Raw genomic sequence first — 19,850 nt, 5'->3', positions numbered from 1 at the left:
CAGTCAACTTTGATCATTAATAACTTGACTTTGGTGCATAGTTCCAGGCTGAGACCACATTCCCCCTGATCTACTAGAGATGTACTATCACCCCACAAAGATCTGTGTACTTTTACTGTATAGTTTTGGATTTATTAGTATTCAAAACTACCAGTTCATACTGTAACTGTATAGGCCGTATAGTCAACTTTAATGATCAATAACTTGACTTTGGTGCATAGTTCCAGGCCCAGACCACTTTCCCTTTGTTCTACTAGAGGTGTACTATTACCCCACAAAGATCTGTATATTTTTACTGTATAGTTTAGGATTTATTAGTATTCAAAACTTCCAGGTCATACTGTAATACTCTATGGGACTTATATTCAACTATGATGATGAATAACTTGACTTTAGTGCATAATGCCAGGCCCAGATTATGTCACTTTTCATATAAAAACTTAAAACCAAAGTCAAGTTATTAATGATCAAAGTTGACTGTATTACAGTATGACATGGTAGTTTTGAATACTAATAAATTCAAAACTATACAGTAAAAATACAAGAATCCTTGTGTGGTGATAGTACACTTCTAGTAGAACAAAGGGAAAGTGGTCTGGGCCTGGAACTATGCACCAAAGTCAAGTTATTGATTATCAAAGTTGACTGTATTACAGTATGACATAGTACTTTCAAGTACTGCTAAATCCTAAACTATACAGTACAAATACATGAATTCTTGTGGGGTGATAGTACACATCTAGTAGAACAAGGGGAAAGTGGTCTGAGCCTGGAACTATGCACCAAAGTCTAATTATTAACGATTAAAGTTGACTATACGGCCCATACAGTTACAGTATGACTTGGTAGTTTTGAATAATAATAAATCCTAAACTATACAGTAAAAATACACGAATCTTTGTGTGGTGATAGTACACTTCTAGTAGAACAAGGGGAAAGTGGTCTGAGCCTGGAACTATGCACCAAAGTCAAGTTATTGATCATTAAAGTTGACTGTATTACAGTATGACATGGTAGTTTTGAATACTAATAAATCCAAAACTATACAGTAAAAATATACAGATCTTTGTGGGGTAATAGTACATCTCTAGTAGAACAAGGGGAAAGTGGTCTGAGCCTGGAACTATGCACCAAAGTTAAGTTATTAATTATAAAAGTTTCACAGTATGACATGGTAGTTTTAAATACTAATAAATGCTTAATTTTACAGTAAAAGTATACAGATCTTTATTAGGCGACAGTTTTTCTATATATGCAATATTTTGTTTCGTATTTTTCAATACTTTGAACAGACCAGACGTGTCGCTATGAAAAGAGAAAGTCGCGACGAGCGTGTTTTGTGCTCTGCTGTAAAGCGCGTAATACGGGCGCAAGACGTTTCTGAAGCGCGGCTGGCTGAACGACGGATGAACGAACGACGGCTCACTTGACCGCAGTTTTATTTGTGTGTGCATTAGTATATATGATTAAAGGCTTTTGTACTGTCCTGTTTGTGTGCCAACGACTTTGATGAATCTCAAAATAAATCACTCTCAAAAAGCTATTTTCTATAACAGTACCTTAGTATGTATATGTATGTGTATGCTGGTAGTTGTCTTCACAGATCAGAATGGGCAGTAAAAGCCAACATGTATAATCTTTGACAATAGATAGATAAAATACCTTTATTGTTCCACGTTGGGGAATATATCATGTTGCAACAGCACAGAGACATTTAGACATATATACAGAAGAAATAACACAATAATAATTATAAGAAATTAGAATTTAGAACTCCACAGGTTATCAACATCATGTACACATAACAATGAAGTAAGGTGGCTGCACCAAACAAAGTGAGTGAGATATTAAAGTGACTGGTGCAATTGCCCTGGAGATGTAAGGTGTGTGTGACAGCGTGGTAGAAATGTGCACCATGTTATAATTGTTTGTTATAAAGTCTGACAGCAGGAACGAAAGACCTGCGGAATCCCTCCTTCCCACAGCGAGGATTAATCAGTCTGTCACTGAATCTGCTTTCCAAGGGCAAACAGTGTGTCCTGCAGTGGGTGGGACCCGTGGTCCAGCATAGATTTGAATTTTGCCAGAACCCTTCTCTCAACCACCTCTTGCACCATGTAGAGTGCAGCCAAGACAGAGCTAGACTTCTTTATGACCTTATGCAGCTTCTTCCTTTCCCTCACTGTGATGCTGCTGTTCTAGCAGACCACACCGTACAGGATGGCTGATGCCACCACAGCGTCATAGAAAGTCCTCAGGAGTGTTCTCTTCACTTCAACCAACCTCAGCCTTAGTAGGTAGAGTCTGCTCTGACCCTTCCTGTATAAAACAATGAAGAAGAACAATGTTGACAATGCCAAATTTCCTTTCCGTCACAGTTTACAATTATTACCTAGTTAATACACAAAAAATACTATTTATGTCCCTGGCTCTGGTTAATAAGAATATGAACATTGCCTAGTGCACGTGGGAGCTGGGCCTGTGTTTGAGTCAAGTGCAGCTCACGGATGAACGCGCTGAGTCACTGTCTGAGAGGATGCAGCGTGAATAAAGAATGAGGAACGAGAACAGAAGAATCAATATGACGTGTCAACGTTTAGGAACCGCTGTGAATGCACATGAAAGATATACACTGATAAGATCTATCAGTGCACTCAAGGTCCTTTTGTGTGTCTGTCTGGTGGTTACTATGGTAACGACAGGACTTTCCACTTATGGGCTCATAGTAAAATATAGCTCAATTTAAAGGCGTGTTGCTGGTGATGGTGTTTCATGCAATAATTACTCAGATACAGTAATTATATTGCAAGCAATGACATGTAATGTGAGGGGAATTTAAATTCACTGCTTTTAAACATTTTTCAGGCTATAACTTAAAATTTAAAAATTAAAACACACCACTTCACAGTTGTTTCATTTAATAATGATGTTTTGTTAGTTTATGACTAAACTAAACCCGTGTGATGATGTGTATCAGGAATGAGCTTTACTGTGTCAAAGTATAAAATATGCTTGGGACAAGCAGAAATCAGGGCTTGACGTTTATTGTACAAAACTGTAAATAAGTAAAGTAAAGTAATAATAAATATATTCGTGAACCACAACATTACATGCATGTGAGTAATTCGTCTTCCTGTCTGTAGTGTCCATCTTAAGGGCTGAGGCTATTGTGGGAGCAGTGGATGCTTAAAACAGTGGCTTAGTCATTTTGAGGGTGAGTTTAGGGGGTTCCCGCTCTGCTTCTTGTGCCCAAGGCCCAAATATGTAGGTTATTCTATTTCCCTTTGCAAAGCGAAATAATCACCTGTTCACCATTATTCTTCCAATCATAGGTGTCACCCAGCAGGCATTTTAACGTTGATTCATAGTTGAATCAACGTCATAGTATGGTTGAATGACCATTGGATTATGTGTTGATTTGAAAGTTGAATCAATGTTAATGGGGCAATGTTGATCAAACGTTGATCAAACGCTTATCAAATGTTGATCAAATGTTGATCAAACGTTGATCAAACGTTTCAATGTTACGTCAATGTCACAACAATAAAATTACATCAATCATATTTTAACATTAAAGGTCGGTTGTGTGTCTGCTAGGCAGATAACATGTTTATGTGACGGTATGTTTATGAATTCACCTCATGACGCATTATTATAAACAAGTCTGTTTCTCAAAGAACCTAGATTCTGACTCCATCACCTGCCTAACATCTCAGACTGATAATCATTACTTCATTTGCCTGTAAACCTAAATTTATTGGATCCACAACAAAATCAAACAAATGTTTTGTCTCCAGACATTCAGGGACAAGATATTTAATTTCCACGTTGCCTTGTTCCCATATCCTGAACAAGACCACGATGTGGCACGCTTAGAGGAAGCAGTGAACCTGCACTTACTGGATATGGACATGATGAATTCCAGTTCCGGATCTGAGGATGTGTTTCCATCCTGTCATCACTGCATCCTCTTTGTTTCCATTCATATCACTGGTGTCTCCAGTGGTTCCTCCTTATGTGCAAAGCTGCTGTATATAAGATCACAGCATTTCAGTTCTTCATCATTAGACCTCTGAGAGTCAAGAACTGAAGCTCTAAGTCTAAGCCAGCTGAGATTCAGAGTCTGAAGATGTGGACTGTCTCCATGGGCCGCTGGATGTTCCTGCTCACTCTGGCCGTCGTCATGCTATTCCATGCATCAGAAGGTAAAGTCAAACTGAATGCTTCAAAGGGAAAAACACCTGAATAGGAGAACTAGCTGCAATTGGCAGAGTCACACTGGTCTCCAGGAAATAGTTTATGCTACTTTGTGCCTCATATTTGATGAACTAGATATTAAAGGTACTTCAGTCATTGACATTAATAAAAAAATCACCAGTTTCACCAGTGATTTGACAGACTAAAGACTTGGTTGTGTAAAGGTAAACATTAACCTCTCCACCTCTCTCTCCTTTTGTAACATCACGGTTCAGTGGACGCCCATGGTCCGATAATAGGCTTGAACTGCTTCACCAGCGTCACCTTCCGGAAGTTCCAGATCAAACAATGTTACGAACAAACTCCGCGACACGACTGCAACCACCACGCCTTCCTGTAAGCGCTGCACCACCTCCAGTCTGACTGGATTCTCCACCCAGCAGCTCACAATGAATGATTACCTTTACCTTTACCTTTTTGATTTACTCCTGATGATCATGATTTAATGCTTGTTCTGGTTGTCTGTTTCTTCCTTCTAGGATCTTAAACCGCCACAATAAGTGGTACAGCGTCAGTCCAGATGCTCAGTGGCTCCAGGTCAAGATTCAGAAAGTGAGTAAACCCAAATGTTTTTCAGTGGAAAAGATCAGACACGTGTATCTACAGCATCTCATGCCTCTTCCTTTCCATTGCAGGGAGAAGTTATCTGCCCTCCAGACATTGATATAGAATGAAATTAACATTTTTTACTATTTCACTATTTATTCTTTTCACACAAATATACAACTTATTTAAGGTTAAATTATTATATATATAGGTTATTTTTGTAGTACTTTTCTATAGCTCATCTTTTGGTAGATCAGTTAATGACCCTATTACAAGTGAAAAGGATTAAATGGATGTGGTGCTGCATTCTGCGCTGTGTGATGCATTGAGGTAAAGAGAGGAGCCAATAAAAGCTGAAGATCTAAACCTTTGTTCACCTCCTTCCTTGGCAAATACTGTAAACCCAGATGTGGGTAAACTTGCTGTTGGAATACTGTACCTTCAGACTAATGAATGAATACAGGCCACAAATGAATTAATTTGAGTAACAACATCATAAACCTTAAACTGTAATTAATTCATTTTTTAACTTTTACAATAATGAACTTTAGAGGATCTGAAAGTTAGAAATTATTAGTTTTAGAGTTGCATTGATCTAAAGTGACTAAGCATATGTAGGACACTGACTGCAGACGGCTCCGACGGTCAGACGACCGTTTGTCAATGTGTCAGATATTCCTCCTTTAAGGTTTTTAACGGCGTCTAGTGGCCCGGTGACTGTTGAAGCTATTACTGGAGTGGAGGCTGCTAAGTCTGTCTGTGAGGGTTATTATTAGTGTCTGAGAGCATGTGTGGGAGTTTGGGTGATTCCCAATGCTGCTCAAGCAGAGTGCAAATAAGGCTGATGTAATACCTGTGGCTCTAATGACACTAATGACTAATCATGACACCAAACTGATGACTCAGTAGCAGCATCTGTGGTTAATTAAAAGCTGAGGGGACTGATATATAAGATCACAGCTCTCACAGAGACTGAAGATGTGGACTGTGTCCGTGGGCCGATGGATGTTCACTCTGGGTGCTATGATGCCCTTAAATGAAGATAATGTCACAACAACTGGCCGTTCTTGTGCTTTAGTTTGTTAAGTTCCGTCTGTACAGAGGAACAGCAGAGTCAGAGTGATTCACCTATCGAAGTGTCTGAAGGACTAGTGGTGTATTGCTACATATTAACGACGTCTGATTTTGTCATGGTCCGGTGATGCAGTGGACTCCGCACCACATTGAGACTTGCCTGGTTGTTCTGAAAGCAACAACTACAGAATCCCGGAAATCAGACGGTGCTTGAGGCAAAACGTGGAGACAGAGCTGTGACCACGACGCCTTCCTGTGAGCTCTGCATGCTTTCGCTACGCTTTCATTCGCATTTAGTCTAAAGACAATTTGTAAAAACAAAACCTACTAACAAGAAATGTTCAAGTGATTTCTCCAAGGCATCATCATGATGAACTGAGGGCTAATATGTAAAGCAGTATGGAATCAAGGCCTGCAGCATTCATAGACACAAATTAAAACATTTAGCATTTTTTATCTCTAAAGACTTTTTTTCTCTAGGATTGAAAATTGCACGGGTAAACTGTTCTGCATTAGTCCAGTTGCTCAGTGGCTCCAAAACAAGATAAAAAATTTTAAATTTCTTTTCTCTCTTTTTACCATTTTCCCAGTTTTCTAAATTGCAGAAAATGTAGAAATTTCCTGCAGATGTTTCAGGGGTTGACAAAGCATGGAATCTTGTGAGGTGTTAACATCAAAGTTGCCTTTCAGCAACAACCCAAGCTAATTTATGTTACGTGAGTGTTTGTTTGAGTTTTAGCACATTTGTCTGATGTTTTATATTAAACAAAACAAACTCTCACTGGGTTCAGTCGTGTTTTTTCGGAAGCAGCCAGTGAGCGCTCAGGTTTGTGTGAAGGACCAGTGTCATGCTGACAAACACTAACTGACGGATATCACTAGTCTCTAGCATGATTGAGTAAGATTCACAACAAATATGAACATATTTGTACTTCAGATAAACCAAGCGCTTCCTCTTTATGTGTGAATTTAAACTATAAAACACCACACGTCTACGGTGCAGCTACTACGAGCCTGACACAAGATGTGGACCTGCTCGCTGGCTCTGGCCGCCGTGATGCTCGTCTCTACGTCCACAGGTACAAGTGTTTTTTAATTCTGTTTGCTGTGTTGTCACAGTACGAGTCAAGCTTTAAACCAAAGGAAGCAGAACAGCTTCATGTTAGCGCGTTGCAGCGTTTGCCTGCATCTGAGCTGAACACAAGAAAAACTGAATCTGTGGCAAATACTGTAGGCTTTTGTCCTAGTTTCCATCGAACAACATTAAGCTGTCAGGTTTTTTCAGTTCATTAATGCCCTTAATTAAAACCCAGATTCTAACTTTTGACCATCAACATCACTAAGGTGTAAGTGGAATTCTGCCGTGTGGTCTGACGGTTCTGCCTTCTCTTCTGTTTCAGCTCGATCACCGTTTATAGCAAGCCATTGTTGTTATAAAACCTCTTCAAAACAGATCAAGGGAGACATCAGGACTTGTTACAGAGTGGGGGTGCGTGATGGCTGCAGGATAGAAGCCTACGCGTAAGCGCCACACTATCAGAACTCAGAGAAACCAAGGCCTCATTTAACGCTTCTGTTCCTACTGTCTAGGCTTGAAATGGTCCATGGTAAAACGTACTGTGTCAAAGAGACTCAACGAAATCTCCAACAGTATTTGAAGGTATGAACATCTGAGGCTTATGGTCCGATGATGGTCCTGTGAACCAGAGGATGCCTTCATTCAGACTTTAGGCAGTAAAATATTAGTTTAGTGATCAATTAATTCATCACAAACCTGTTTGTTTCTCTACACCACAGAAAAACCCGTGTCCTTCAGTTATCTCCAAGAAACGCAGGCTTAAAGATGCAGATTTAAAGGCCAATCGCTGACTGTTACTGCTTGATGCTCTATCAAAAAAATTTGTATTTACTGGCATTAATTAAAAACTGTCAAGCCTGAAAAAATAACATCTTACATGTGAAAAAATAAAATGCAGAAATGAAAAGAAGAGTCATTGTGATGTGTTGAGTGTGAGATTATGATCAGTGTCTGTCAGAGACTGATAAGGAATTTATAAAATGAAACCACTGGATCCTCAAACAAGAGACAGAATGAACAAAGTGTGTGTGTGTGTGTGTGTGTGTGTGGGGGGGGGGGGGGGGGTTAAAGGAGAAACGGGGCAGGCACAGATGTGTGCAGATATTGTGTCCTGATTACACAATGAGTTCACTGAGGAAACGAGAGGGAGCGGCTGTGGTCCAGAGCTGAGAGCGACAGAAGCCTGGGATCCTGAAAACCACCATAGGAAAAATAATGACTAGTGTTCAGTCGCAAGTTCTAACACACAAAGATTCATAAACACACAGTTGTGTTTGCATTCCAGCTGTTGACCTGGCCTTCACTTCCCTAAAACCACATCTACGGCTGCATCAGGCCTTTGTCAAATTCAGTTTTTGTTCCTTTACAGAGACAGAAGAACCTAAAGACAGTCTGACTTGGTAGAATCCAAACTTCCACAGCTGAATGCACCATTATTATTTGACTCATATTTATTTTATTCTACTTGATTCCACTGAAGAACACAGCCTTTATTTTTTTTACCCAAACCAACACACTGTGGCATGTGAACCTGCTTCTGTGGATCTGCACCTGAAGGCAGCTTGTTGTTTTATAAATAACATGGACTTGGTAAACTGTTAACACTTCTAGCAAACAGACTAGTTGCTGATCCTGTAAACTTCCTTTTGTAATGTGTTCTTTCGCCCACTTGATGGCGCCACAGCTGTAAAGTTTCCACAGGTTGGTGGAGCTTTTTCAGTTTATCTGATGCAGATGGTGCTTTGCCACTAACTGAAGACTGTCACACGGATGCAGGTACAAGACGTAAAGATGAGGGATACAGGACGCATAAGAAACAAAACTTTACACAGTAATTATCTCATTATTTTCCACTTAAGCCATTCATCATACACTGTTAGACATTTCTGTAATTTAGACAGTATTTTATCGTATATCACAGAGTACAATACAATTACAGCGCACCACTGTATTTACTTTTGGCGCTAACAGGTGTTTTCTTCATTTAACATGTGCATTTTTTACACTCCTGAGTTGAAAGTGATGCTTCCCTCGGTTTGACAGCTGCTGTTGGAGTTCATATTGATGAAAAGGCTTTTTCAAGACAGCAAAGGTAAATGCATGAGAACACAAACGTACTGCTGTTAGTTACAAACGTCATAATAAGCACACATTGTGATATGCATACAAATATAAAGCAGCATTTGTTCCTCAGCTTAGCGTTAGCAGTAACATCTGAAAGTGAACCAAGCTAGCGACGTGTCTTTATCATTATCTGTAAGTTCATATAAAGTTGGTTACGTCCATTATTATTGTCCTTTCTGACCTGACAGTTGAAAAGATCTAAATTTGTCTTGACCTCTATTTTATTTTGCTTATAGGTTCCTTGTTAGAATAAATCCAGATGATTTGTGCTACTAAAACCAGAGTGGAGACCAGAGAAAGGGTGAAGAGAAAGACAACAGAACAAAAGTGTAATTCTTTCTCTGTCATCTACCTGAATTTAAATGGAAGACCTGAGATTAGTAAGTTAACTGTACTGTACTGCATTGTAAGTTTTGTTAAAAGGCCATGTTACGATGTACTTTACAAGTTTTAACAGTGAATGTACTTGAACGTTTTAATATACAATATTATCAGACAGTTCAGTCAGTGATATAATTATTTGCAATGTTTTAAATAAACTTCCATATTTTGTAGGGATTTATAGTAGCAATTACTGCAAATTTAAAATACAGTAATGATAAGTGTTGAATTACAGTAACTCACTGGCAACAGTGAGTTACTGTAAAAACCTTGAGAAATGTCTAACAGTATAGCCGGCGTCAGGAAGTGTCAGCTTGAATGAATCAGCAGCTACATTTTGTCACCTCTGACTCTTATTTCACCACTGGAGACAAAGACTGAACTGAAGGATTAGTCACCAAAAAGTGTGACATGATGAAAACACACAAAGCCATCGACTAGAAAGGGTTTTAGCACATTCATGTCGGTGACGGGGTCAAAAAGAGACAACCGAGGACTCATCATACTTTGGAAACCAGAGAACGAGTCTGACTTTGCCGTCTAATTCTGTGACTCTGCTCAGAGAATCAGAGTCAGACCGTGTGCTCGTCTGTGGACACTGGAAGAGCAGTCAAACACCAGCTTATACAGATAATAAGAAACAAGTTCAGATGCCATGACTCAGGTTCCACATGACCGGGATGACTGGGAAACTTCCAGATCATCAGACATCAGAGAAGTATTGGTTTGTCTCCAGGACAGCAGAGCAAACTGATAAAGGCTGCGATGAGGCCAATAGGCGGGTGCTTCAACGTTTAACCGAATGTACAGGACTCTGCAGCACAGCTGTAAAGATACACAGCATCGCTAAACAGGAAATGTGACACACGCTGAACGACTCCACCGGCCGAAGGGCCAACACGCTGCAGCTGCTTTCGGTCTAAGCTGCCCTTTCATTATTTCATCCTCTAAGCTAGTTGTCTCAGGGATACACTGCTTAACACAAATACACTCACTGATGTTTGCAGTTCTTCAGAAGGAGCCAGAAGCAGCAACTGAGGCTCTCACCTTCATGAGTAATGATGCACATGACCCAGTGGCGCGACTGAAGCTTATTTAGCATAAGTACTTCCTTTTCTGGTGCAACTTCAAGCAGATATTAGAAAAGAGGCAGGAAGTAACTTTGGGGTTTCAAAGAAAATTTCATCCTTTCTGGCTGATGTGAAGCCACAAAATGTCCGCTGTACAATGGCAATTGTACACACAAAGACACACAAACGCTGGTCTGGATCAATTTAACTCAAAATAAAAGAATACATTTTCTATTCACCAGCATAATGTAAGTAAAACTTAGAATAACCTCCAGAAACCGAACGGCTGTTCTAAACAGACTAAAACTCTGAACTCAACCAGCAGATTATGAGCTTAAATATAAAAATAAAGATGTGTTTGACATGGAGACATTTTCTACAAAAAGCCTGGACACTGCAGTGAATGAGTTACTTCCATTCTCTCATGCAGACGTAAATCTGCCCATGCAAACCTTCACTACACCGACCCTAAGGCCCATGGGTCACTACGGGGGGTGTGTGTGGGTTTATTGTGCACATGCAAAGGGAGTTGTAGGTGTGACCATGTGTACCATGAACTGTTTCGGAAAGTTACACACATTGTTGTTCACAGTTTCCCCAAGCACCTTGAGAAACCTGTTTGTGGGGGAGTTTCTGACTGAAGATGATGCCACAAGCCGACAATGAGGTTGACGTATCCAACCCACCGCAGCGTCAGCAACTACCCCCAAATACAAAGCCAGAAAGACAACAGCAGCCAGAGGTGTGTGGAGACTGTGGGTCCAACACAACACAACACAACATGAAGATCAGTGTTGCCGTGGGTCAAGTGATGCACACAGCAGCGTTTCTGACTGAACGACCTCCTGTCTTGTCTGAAGATCAGCAGTTCTGAATGTATTAGTAATAATGTGGGAGCGGCAATAAACGAAGGTCTCAGCATCTGTGGTAAACCACAAGAGATTGTGATAAATGTGTGAATGTGTGACAGGAAAGAGTCTTTGTCAGCTTCAATCATGCTTTTAATGCTTTCTGTTTTTCTTTCGCCAACTTTCAAAAGGCTTTAAATACATCAGCTAATAATTAACAATTTCTCAAGTACAGAGTTGAACATAGGTGGTCTGATAAATTAACACAAAACTGACAAACACAGATGATTCTGACCCGTTAATCACAGATCAGAATAAACACAACTCCTCCCGTCTCATCGAGGCTTAAACAAGCTTAACATTCCGTCAAAAGCACATTTCAGACAGGCTTTGAGGGATTAAGATTTTCACGTCTTTAGGTCCAAGACATGCATCGTTGGACATTTATAAAAGGCTTGTCCTCAGCTTGTAAAATCCTGTGAAAACACATTTTGTTGCAACTGACATTGAGAACCAAGATGCAAGGAAAGTAGGAAGGAAGTTAGTTTATTTAGATGATCGTACAGAAGCTACGAAGTGCCGTTCATCATTTCCTGTCTTAAATATAACCGGTGGATTTTATTGACCTGCTATAATTAAAGCTTCTGTTGTGTGGGACTGGTTGGGTCACAAACTGCGTAGTGTCTTCTGTGAAGTGAAATAAAACAAAATTAAACTGAACGTGCGGTGACTGAACTGTTCACTGTGCGCTTTCTGAACCAGTCCTTTCCCGTTCCTTCACCTGAACAGCACTTCTTTACGTCTGTGATCGTCATTGGTTTAATGTGAAACAGTTTCACCAACTGTAACCTCCCAACAACTAAACCCCCGTTTCTCAGAAAGCTTTGTCAGCAAACACCTTCCACGAGCAGAACAGCTGCTGCACACGGGCGCTGACACAAACCAGAACCCAGCTCCAGCGGCTGCAATCCGTCGTGTACGATGTGAGGCCAAACAGCAAAAACCAAGAACTGCACAGGAACTCCTGCAGCAGAACTGGGTTTAACTCCGCACCTCACAAGCTCTGTGAGGACTGAAAGTGGGCTGAGTGGAAGGTTCTGCTTTTAGACGGGCACAGTTCCACATCATTCATTTCTAACCGACTAAAGCAGCTTCCTTTTCTCAATAAGTTTCCAATCTTGACATCACAGTTTTAGTTTCTCAGGCTTTAGTGATTGTGGGTAATGGTTTTTATAGATGCAGAGGAGTGGTTTGAGGTCTGACTGGTGAATGGTGGCAAACTAAATCACTTCCTACTAATGAAAATAGTTTAACTTAGAAAACTGCTACTAAGAGAAAGAAGATGACAACTTGTACTGGACGGTTTCTTTAGGCTCGAAGACACACGTGTGCATGAAGCATGATGACTTGGAATGAGTAAATATTACAACTATGCTGAGACATGATTGTGACGAGCTGCGAAGGGATTCCTATCACCCCTGTAGTCCAATAGTCAGGAAAGAACATGACTTCATTTTCCGAGTGAATGTGATGAAAGTTCTTGGTCGTTACCACATGGTCACTTTATGGAAACCCCCGAAAACCAACAGGTCGCAGAGAGAGAAATAGGAAGATGACTGACCGAATGGATCACTTCTGCTTCTCAGGCCTTAAATACCCATCGTCTGCGGTGTCAGTTCATCAGCTCTGTGGAGAGGACGGGACAAGAGGCGCTCACACGACCTTTAACCTCATATTCATCACCTGTCTGTACAAAGATCAGCAGTGGAAACATGATCAAAAGTGTGTTTGTGGCCGTTGTGCTGGTGACTCTGGCTGAGTCTGGATTAGCAGGTAAGATTATTTAGTATTCACGATTAATACATTTATTTCCTACACACAAATTTTTCCATCAATTTAAATGTTTGCTTTTCCACCCACAGCTGAGAAGCTGGCAACCTGCTGTGAGAAAGTGACCAGAGACAAGATAACAGATCCGATCTTAGGATACTTGTTCCAGAGAGAACCTGTTCTGCCTTGTATCAATGCTGTCATGTAAGTAGGAAGCAATGCAATGTTAAAGTATAGCAAAGAAATGTAATCTTACACATTAACGAATAGTTAGTTAGTAAATAAAAGAACAAATGACTTAACTCAACATATCAGCAGTAGTTAATTATTATTACATAAATGTACAGCTGATAAAGCAAGGAGAAGATAAAGAACATTTTGTATTTTTAGATCAAGTCCAAATGTTAATGTTACATGTTTGATTCCTGCAGCTTTCAGACAGAGAAAGGTCTGTTCTGTGTTGACCCCCGCGCTCCCTGGGTCCTCCCCAAGATTCAGGCCTTCAGGTGAGTTTCATCACACTCTCACACTTTCAACCCTTTAAGTACAAACTTTATGATTTTAATCTTCTCTTTTCGTCCTCACAGGAAAACCAAGGGTCAGAGCACTGCCTCACCATCGGTCTCTCCGTCCCACGTCTCCCTCCTCTCCCTGATCACGTCCTCTGCTCCTGGCCCCTCACCCTCCGCTCCCGGCTCCTCCTCCTCTGCTCCTGGCTCCTCCCCATTTACACCTGAGATGCCTGTTGATGGAAATGTGTCAGGTCAAATGGAGTAGGACTGTGTCACCTCTGCCTCCAGCTGATATCACAGCACCAAATCTTCTCAGAACCTCAACACTTAGATTATGTTTGACGAAGCACTTATACAACATGACTGTGCTCAAATAGTAATTTATCAATATTTAGGTTTTAAATGTATTTAAACTAAGTTATTGGTTTCATTTAATTGATCTGTGCTGAATATTTATATCTTTAGGTCCATTTACCAGTGTTTGCATATTATATTGTATAGGACATTGTGAAGTGTCATTCTTTTATTACAATGGGTTCATGACCCATTTATTTATTCGACTTAACACTGATTGACTGACAAAGCAAAATGTTTGTATTTGTTTCTAGTTGTGCAGCTATTAAAAAAACTGTAGTAAATAAAGTGGAGCCTTTGACTGATTTGAATGTTCAAAATGAGTATTTTTAGTTGTACACATCCCAAATCCACCAGCTCAGTGTACTGTACTTTGAAATTTTATCTCATACTCTGAATTAATTTATCTTCTTAAAAATGACTGACACCAGTTTGTTGAATCAGTCACCCACATCCAGTACCGTACATCACAAGATGTAGGAACTGACCAGATGCTCCTAATGGCGTTTAGGCATAAACCTGGTCTGACCTGAGATCACCACGGTGAGATGGGAACATGCAGAGTTCGCTGTCACACACTCTGTCACTGTAGCCAACTATGAGCCAGTGAGTCAGTGCCCTTCACAAACAAGTGACACACCTGAAGATACTCATGTTTCTTTGAAGCGTCAATCTAAACCAAAGAAACACCAAATCAATTATAAATGGGTAAAATTTTAAAATAATTATTCAGGCCTCATCGTTGGTTCACTAGAACTCTATTTACAACGCTTCTCTATGGGGTGCCAAATGTAAAAGGAGCACCTATAACTAGTTTTCTCACATTTAACTAAATGACACAACATGTTTTCTCACATTTAGTTAAATGTGCAAAAGTCTAAATGTAAATGTTAAATGTTAAATGTAAATGTTAAATGTTAAATGTAAATGTTAAATGTAAATGTTAAATGTTAAATGTTAAATGTAAATGTTAAATGTTAAATGTAAATGTTAAATGTAAATGTTAAATGCTAAATGTTAAATGTAAATGTTAAATGTTAAATGTAAATGTTAAATGCTAAATGTTAAATGTAAATGTTAAATGTTAAATGTTAAATGTAAATGTTAAATGTTAAATGTAAATGTTAAATGTTGGCCGAGCGTAAAACTGAATATTCATGAATGGGCAAGTAGACTCCATCCCTACCCTCAAACAGCGCTGGTCTCAGATCAGAGACGCGAACTCAATCACCTCAAACAGTGCGCGCAAACCCCGCCCACATCTGATCTGGAAACTTTTGTTTTTAGCCTGGACGTAACTTCGGCTAGCTAGTATAGTTAGCCAACTAATTCTCCACCGGCGCCACAGAAATATTCTTTTTAAACCTACTTGACTTCTCATTAATGGTGTTTACGACAGAACGGCAGTTTGAAGCGGAGCCTCAGCCCGCACAACTGCCGTTACAGCCCGTTCAATCTCCCCCAACGGGAGGGAGTCGGAGCTGGCGGCCATGATGGCTTCGACTTCAAGCTTCTCTCCAGTATTTTCGTGCACCGATCCAGAGTCAGATGTGGGCGGAGCTATGCGTACTGTTTGACGTGTTTGAGTTCGCGTCTCTGATTTGAGACCAGCGCGAGTTTTACACTCGGCCAACATTTAACATTTACATTTAACATTTAACATTTACATTTAACATTTAACATTTAACATTTAACATTTAACATTTAACATTTATATTTAACATTTAACATTTAGATTTAACATTTAACATTTACATTTAACATTTAACATTTATATTTAACATTTAACATTTACATTTATATTTAACATTTACATTTATATTTAACATTTACATTTAGACTTTTGCACATTTAACTAAATGTGAGAAAACATGTTGTGTCATTTAGTTAAATGTGAGAAAACTAGTTATAGGTTCTACTTTTACATTTGGCACCCCATACTTCTCCACATTATCTGTTTGAAAAAATGTACGACAACAACCGTGCATGCAGCATATCCTGTGTTTGTAAATGTCAGGGTTTGTTCTGATGTTGAAGTGTGTGACGTTGCTTCTAAGAAAGAAATGTGGTTTGAAGCTGCACAGTGGGCTCAGCTGCTCCTCTGACAAGCAGAGGTGTGATAGTCTCACGACCACACAAACACGTCATACGTCTTGCACTTACTTATAAATATTCCTCCACTGATCGGCTTCTGTAGTTACAGCCTGACCAGTCACCCGGTCCAGGGTTCAACATGTCCATCAGAATCCTCCTGCTCGTGTGCCTGTGCTTCCAGGTCTGTGCAGCCAACCGTAAGTACGAGATGAGCCTCCGTTCACATTTTCTACATCACATACGTGCTCACTAGCCTCAACATCAATTGAAATGCAAATAAACCAAGAGAAACGCTACCTTTAATTTATACGCATTAACTGGAGGATGTCTCCGTTTCAGGTCGACACCCGAACAAAGGCATCATCCCTCTGTGCTGCACTCGGGTCTCAACTGCTGATATCAGTGAACAAATAACTGGGAATGCCACCATCCAAAAGCCCGGTGGACAATGTGTGAAGGCCTTAATGTAAGTTTGCACCATCACTGAAATGAAAAACAGACAGAGTAGTAACTTTCACTAACAGTTAATCACTGGTTTCAGTTTCCCTGTAGCAGAAGGAAAGGTCTGCGTGGATCCTGAAGCCAACTGGGTCCGAACATGTGAGTTAACCATAACATTAGACTCAGTCACTATGTTAAACATGGTGAATAAAGAAAAATCTCAATGTTAATAATGAGACCTGTCTCTGTTTTCTAGTCCTTGACAAAAAGAAGAACTCATGAATCACGGCTGCCTGAGAAACTTATTTAAGAACCTCCACAGATGCACAACGGCATTTGAGTTGCAGATCATATGCAATGTGTTCTGCTTCACCAGCCTCCTAAAGCTGCTTGTCCCTACGCTTTAACCTTCCCCAAACAAAGTTACCTCTATTTAAATTCATTAATAAATGATTTGCAACCCTTAAAGTGTTTCATTTTCCTGCTGTTGGTTAATAGAAAGTGATGAGGTCCAACTGGAGACCTGTTCATGTGTCATTCACATTCACGGACAGTACATTCACATTAACCATTGAGGCTGTTTTAATGTTAATTCAACCTGTTGGATCTAAAATAAGTTCTGCATCGGAAGACTGTGAAATAAAATAAAATAAAATAAAATAAAATAAAATAAAATAAAATAAAATAAAATAAAATAAAATAAAATAAAATAAAATAAAATAAAATAAAATAAATATTTAATCAGTCAACAGCCGTCTGTATGTGTGTGTGTATATATATATATATATATATATATACATATATATATATATATATATATATATATGTATATATATATACACACACATACTGTATACACACACACGCACACACGCACATATAAAATTACAAATAATTTTATATATATATATATATTTATATATATATATATATGCTGTATAATTTAAAGTTTTAAAGTTGTTGTTTTTTTTATATATATACAGTGCTTGTGTCAAAATGGAGGCCCGTTGGTGACCCAGAAACATGAAATGAACAGAACAGCTGAGACACAACAGATGAACAGATGACATGTTTGGACCCTGATATTCCATGTGTACTTTGATGACATCCAGTGGACACTGCTGGTATGAAGCAGCCTTAATGAAGCCAGATTTCCAGGGTTTACCTTTGAAGCCTGTTCAAGGTTTTTATTGGGAGAAAGGAGAAAGGACAAACTGTGACCAGACTGCATTAACTGTCTGATTAATAAGAGGTCAGTGCAACTACACATTAAGATGAGAGTCCTAAAGGGAATCCTAACACCCCCACAGTCCGAGGAAAAACCGTGACTTATCTTTTTAAAAGAAATGAAGTGATGAAAGTTAATCCTGTTGCTAAACGTCGTCGCGTCATGGAAAGTCCCGTGAACGAGCAGGTCATTCCTACAGACGGAGACACAGAGGAAAGAGAAAAGACTGACCGGACGGAGCGCTTCTGCTTTTTAGGCCTTAAAACACAACGCCTGTGGTGCCAGTTCATCGAGCTCGAGAGAGAAGAAGGGAAGAGCAACCGATCAGTTTACTACGACTTATTCATTGAAGCTCGTATTGAACATCCTTTTTAAACATGGTCAGCTGGGGAATCACAATGAAAAGTGTGTTGGTGGCTGTTGTCCTGATGACTCTGACAGAGCATGGATTAGCAGGTAAGACTCACTCTATCTATATCTAGAGTATCACTTTAGCATCAGATTTTTTTCTTTTTTCAATTCATATTTTTAACTCAGACCTTTGTTCATCTACAGCTGAGAAGCTGGCAACGTGCTGCGAGACAGCGTCAAAAGATGAGATAACAGATCCTATTATAGATTACTTGTTCCAGAGGAATTCTTCGCATCCATGTGTGATAGCTGTGATGTAAGTAAGAAACATGTTTAACACTTTAGCCTCCTAAACAGGGAATAAAGCCAGTGTGTCATGCTCTCGTTGTCATTCCTGCAGCTTTCAGACAGAGAAAGGTCTGTTCTGTGCCCATCCCAGAGCTCCTTGGGTTATCGCCAAGATTCAGGCCTTCAGGTGAGTTTCAGATTGATCACATATTGTATCACATTCCCTTAAAACAGCAAACTTATATCTTTCATATTTTCATCCTCACAGGAAAGCCAAAAGTCAGACCATTGCTTCACCTACAGTCTCTCCGTCCCACGTCTCCCTCCTCTCCATGATCACATCCTCTGCTTCTGGCTCCTCCTCCTCTGCTCCTGGCTCCTCCTTCTCTGCTCCTGGCCCCTCCTCCTCCAGTGCTGGCTCCTCCTCCTCTGCTTCCAGCTCGTCCTCATCTACTGCTGAAATGCCTGTTGGTGGTCAAATGGAGTAGGACTGTGTCACCTCTGCCTCCAGCTGATATCACAGGACCAAATCTTCTCAGAACCTAAACACTTAGACTATGTTTGACGAAGCACTTATACAACATAACTTTGTGAAAATAGTAAGTTATAAATTTTTAGGTTTTAAATGTATTTAAACTAAGTTATTGGTTTAATTTAATTGATAAGTTATGATAGAAATATAACGTTTATTTGCCCTGTCGTATGTTTACATATAACTGGTGTCATGTTTTAATTATTACAATAGGTTAGTAAGATATTTGTATATGAAACTTCATCTGAAGGTAATGCTGTGTGGGAAAATAAAAAAAGATTGAGATCTATACAGTTTGTGTGTATTGGTTTCTCATATTTTTCCAGATACTGCATGATTGTAGACTAATGCACAAGACAACATAGCTTCACTATTGTCTTGCTCCAGTGTCTAGCTATTTGTTTTAATTTGCAATTTGGTATTTTAACTGATGTCTTCCTAAGAATTCTAAAATGAGTTCTTACTGAGGAGTTTCTGGGAGAAGATAATTCAGCTTTCTTAGAAAAGTGATTACTAAGAATCTTTTTCCATGTTACTGTATTCTTGTGCTTTGTAGGTGGAACATTGCAGTTTGCTTTGTAAAATGCTGACATCAGCTGCTGTAGCACTAAAGCGCTTCCTCTGCCATGAATCACATGATTTCTGACAATCAAACCAGAAACTGATGAGGTTTTCTAGGTTAATCTGCCATCTGGCCTTCATGAAGTATTTGTGCTGCATCACAGAGCCACATTTGGATAAACTGTTGCGATTCTAAGGTAATTAATGAGCAGCAACCGTCTGATAATAATGTTTTCCCATTTTAAAAAGCTATACAAGTGATTTAAAGCAACTGTACGAAA

At 39.5% G+C, this 19,850-nt stretch overlaps 2 protein-coding genes and 1 long non-coding RNA gene across 5 annotated transcripts; all 3 read left to right on the top strand.

Moving 5' to 3' along the window:
* The first annotated feature begins 8,619 nt into the window (after positions 1-8,619).
* LOC129604046 (uncharacterized) lies at positions 8,620-11,784 on the top strand. 3 transcript variants are annotated; one of them, XR_008694585.1, is made up of 3 exons: positions 8,620-9,047; positions 9,316-9,459; positions 11,123-11,784. It is a non-coding gene; the product is annotated as an uncharacterized LOC129604046 (long non-coding RNA). The 3 variants fall into 3 exon arrangements; XR_008694586.1 differs by lacking the exon at positions 11,123-11,784 and having other exon boundaries at positions 8,620-8,786; positions 8,969-9,047; positions 9,316-10,898; XR_008694584.1 differs by lacking the exon at positions 11,123-11,784 and having other exon boundaries at positions 9,316-10,898.
* A 1,284-nt stretch (positions 11,785-13,068) lies between these two features.
* On the top strand, positions 13,069-19,291 carry LOC114852868 (uncharacterized). Its single transcript, XM_055508680.1, has 8 exons — positions 13,069-13,211; positions 13,301-13,412; positions 13,640-13,714; positions 13,796-13,983; positions 18,201-18,293; positions 18,393-18,504; positions 18,589-18,663; positions 18,745-19,291. The coding sequence occupies exons 1-8, from the start codon at positions 13,151-13,153 to the stop codon at positions 18,962-18,964; spliced, it is 936 nt and encodes a 311-aa protein (XP_055364655.1). The 5' UTR covers positions 13,069-13,150; the 3' UTR covers positions 18,965-19,291.
* Positions 16,176-17,343, top strand: ccl34b.4 (chemokine (C-C motif) ligand 34b, duplicate 4). The gene is made up of 4 exons (XM_041070654.2): positions 16,176-16,365; positions 16,508-16,634; positions 16,710-16,768; positions 16,866-17,343. Exons 1-4 carry the CDS (start codon positions 16,308-16,310, stop codon positions 16,889-16,891), a joined length of 270 nt encoding a protein of 89 aa, XP_040926588.1. The 5' UTR covers positions 16,176-16,307; the 3' UTR covers positions 16,892-17,343.
* Positions 19,292-19,850: the final 559 nt, after the last annotated feature.

Source organism: Betta splendens, chromosome 4 (assembly GCF_900634795.4).
Source record: "Betta splendens chromosome 4, fBetSpl5.4, whole genome shotgun sequence".
Classification (NCBI taxonomy): Eukaryota; Metazoa; Chordata; class Actinopteri; order Anabantiformes; family Osphronemidae; genus Betta; species Betta splendens.
This window is presented reverse-complemented; position numbering and strand designations above follow the sequence as displayed.

Bases quoted from the DNA above. Each gene is read 5' to 3' on its own strand.
- LOC114852868 (XM_055508680.1), top strand. From the start codon at position 13,151: ATGATCAAAAGTGTGTTTGTGGCCGTTGTGCTGGTGACTCTGGCTGAG. The intron at 13,212-13,300 runs GTAAGATTATTT...TTCCACCCACAG, and splicing joins GGCTGAGTCTGGATTAGCAG to CTGAGAAGCTGGCAACCTGC. The intron at 13,984-18,200 runs AGGACTGTGTCA...GCTCGTATTGAA, and splicing joins TGTGTCAGGTCAAATGGAGT to CATCCTTTTTAAACATGGTC.
- ccl34b.4 (XM_041070654.2), top strand. From the start codon at position 16,308: ATGTCCATCAGAATCCTCCTGCTCGTGTGCCTGTGCTTCCAGGTCTGT. The intron at 16,366-16,507 runs GTAAGTACGAGA...TCTCCGTTTCAG, and splicing joins CCAGGTCTGTGCAGCCAACC to GTCGACACCCGAACAAAGGC. The intron at 16,769-16,865 runs GTGAGTTAACCA...TCTGTTTTCTAG, and splicing joins AGCCAACTGGGTCCGAACAT to TCCTTGACAAAAAGAAGAAC.